The 576-nt window shown below is 53.5% G+C and overlaps 1 protein-coding gene across 1 annotated transcript; it reads right to left on the bottom strand.

Annotated features, from left to right (window-relative positions):
• Positions 1 to 147: 147 nt before the first annotated feature.
• Positions 148 to 568, bottom strand: SDRG_04903 (hypothetical protein; the record flags this gene model as incomplete). The annotated part of the gene is made up of 1 exon (XM_008610593.1): positions 148 to 568. A coding segment is annotated over one exon (421 nt), but the record flags the coding sequence as incomplete, so codon positions are not given.
• Positions 569 to 576: the final 8 nt, after the last annotated feature.

Here is a 576-nt window from a genome sequence, read left to right as displayed (position 1 = left end):
CTCCAACCTCCGGCCAAAGCGATTGTACGTGCCCACTGCCAAGGCTGTAGTGGTGCCGAGTTGCATCAGGTTACAGAGAATCTCAAAACTCTGTACTAAACAATCCTAACCGTTGAAACCATTGCCAATACACGCTAGCTTGAATTCTTAGACAGTTAGCTCTCTTGTCGCTGGCAGATGCGGCGCGTCCATTTCAGATTCCGAGCTCCACATAAAGGAAGATTTCGTGTCCAGTGACAGCAAAACAATGTCGTGGTAGTCGTCGTCGTTTTCCACGTGGCTCGACGCTGCTGGCATCGGCCACTGGATCCACACCTTGTTCCAAATTGTGAGCTGGTAGCCGCGGAAGAACCGGTCCTTTGAGTTGGTACGCACAAAGAGCATGAGGACGCAGCCTGCGATCGCCACACCCCAGAGGACGCGAAGCTGGCAGTAGAAGACGCTCTGCATGCCTCCAAAGGACTCGCCGACGATGACCATACCGATGGACCAACTTGTGATGATCAAGCCGTACATGGTGCCCATGTTGTAGACGCCGTACATGTCGGTGAGGAGGCAGACAATCATGGACGCGCT

The sequence above is a fragment of the Saprolegnia diclina genome (genome assembly GCF_000281045.1).
Source record: "Saprolegnia diclina VS20 unplaced genomic scaffold supercont1.12, whole genome shotgun sequence".
NCBI classification, from domain to species: Eukaryota; Oomycota; class Saprolegniomycetes; order Saprolegniales; family Saprolegniaceae; genus Saprolegnia; species Saprolegnia diclina.
Note: the sequence above shows the minus strand (reverse complement) of the source record. Positions and strands in the feature narration are given on the sequence as shown.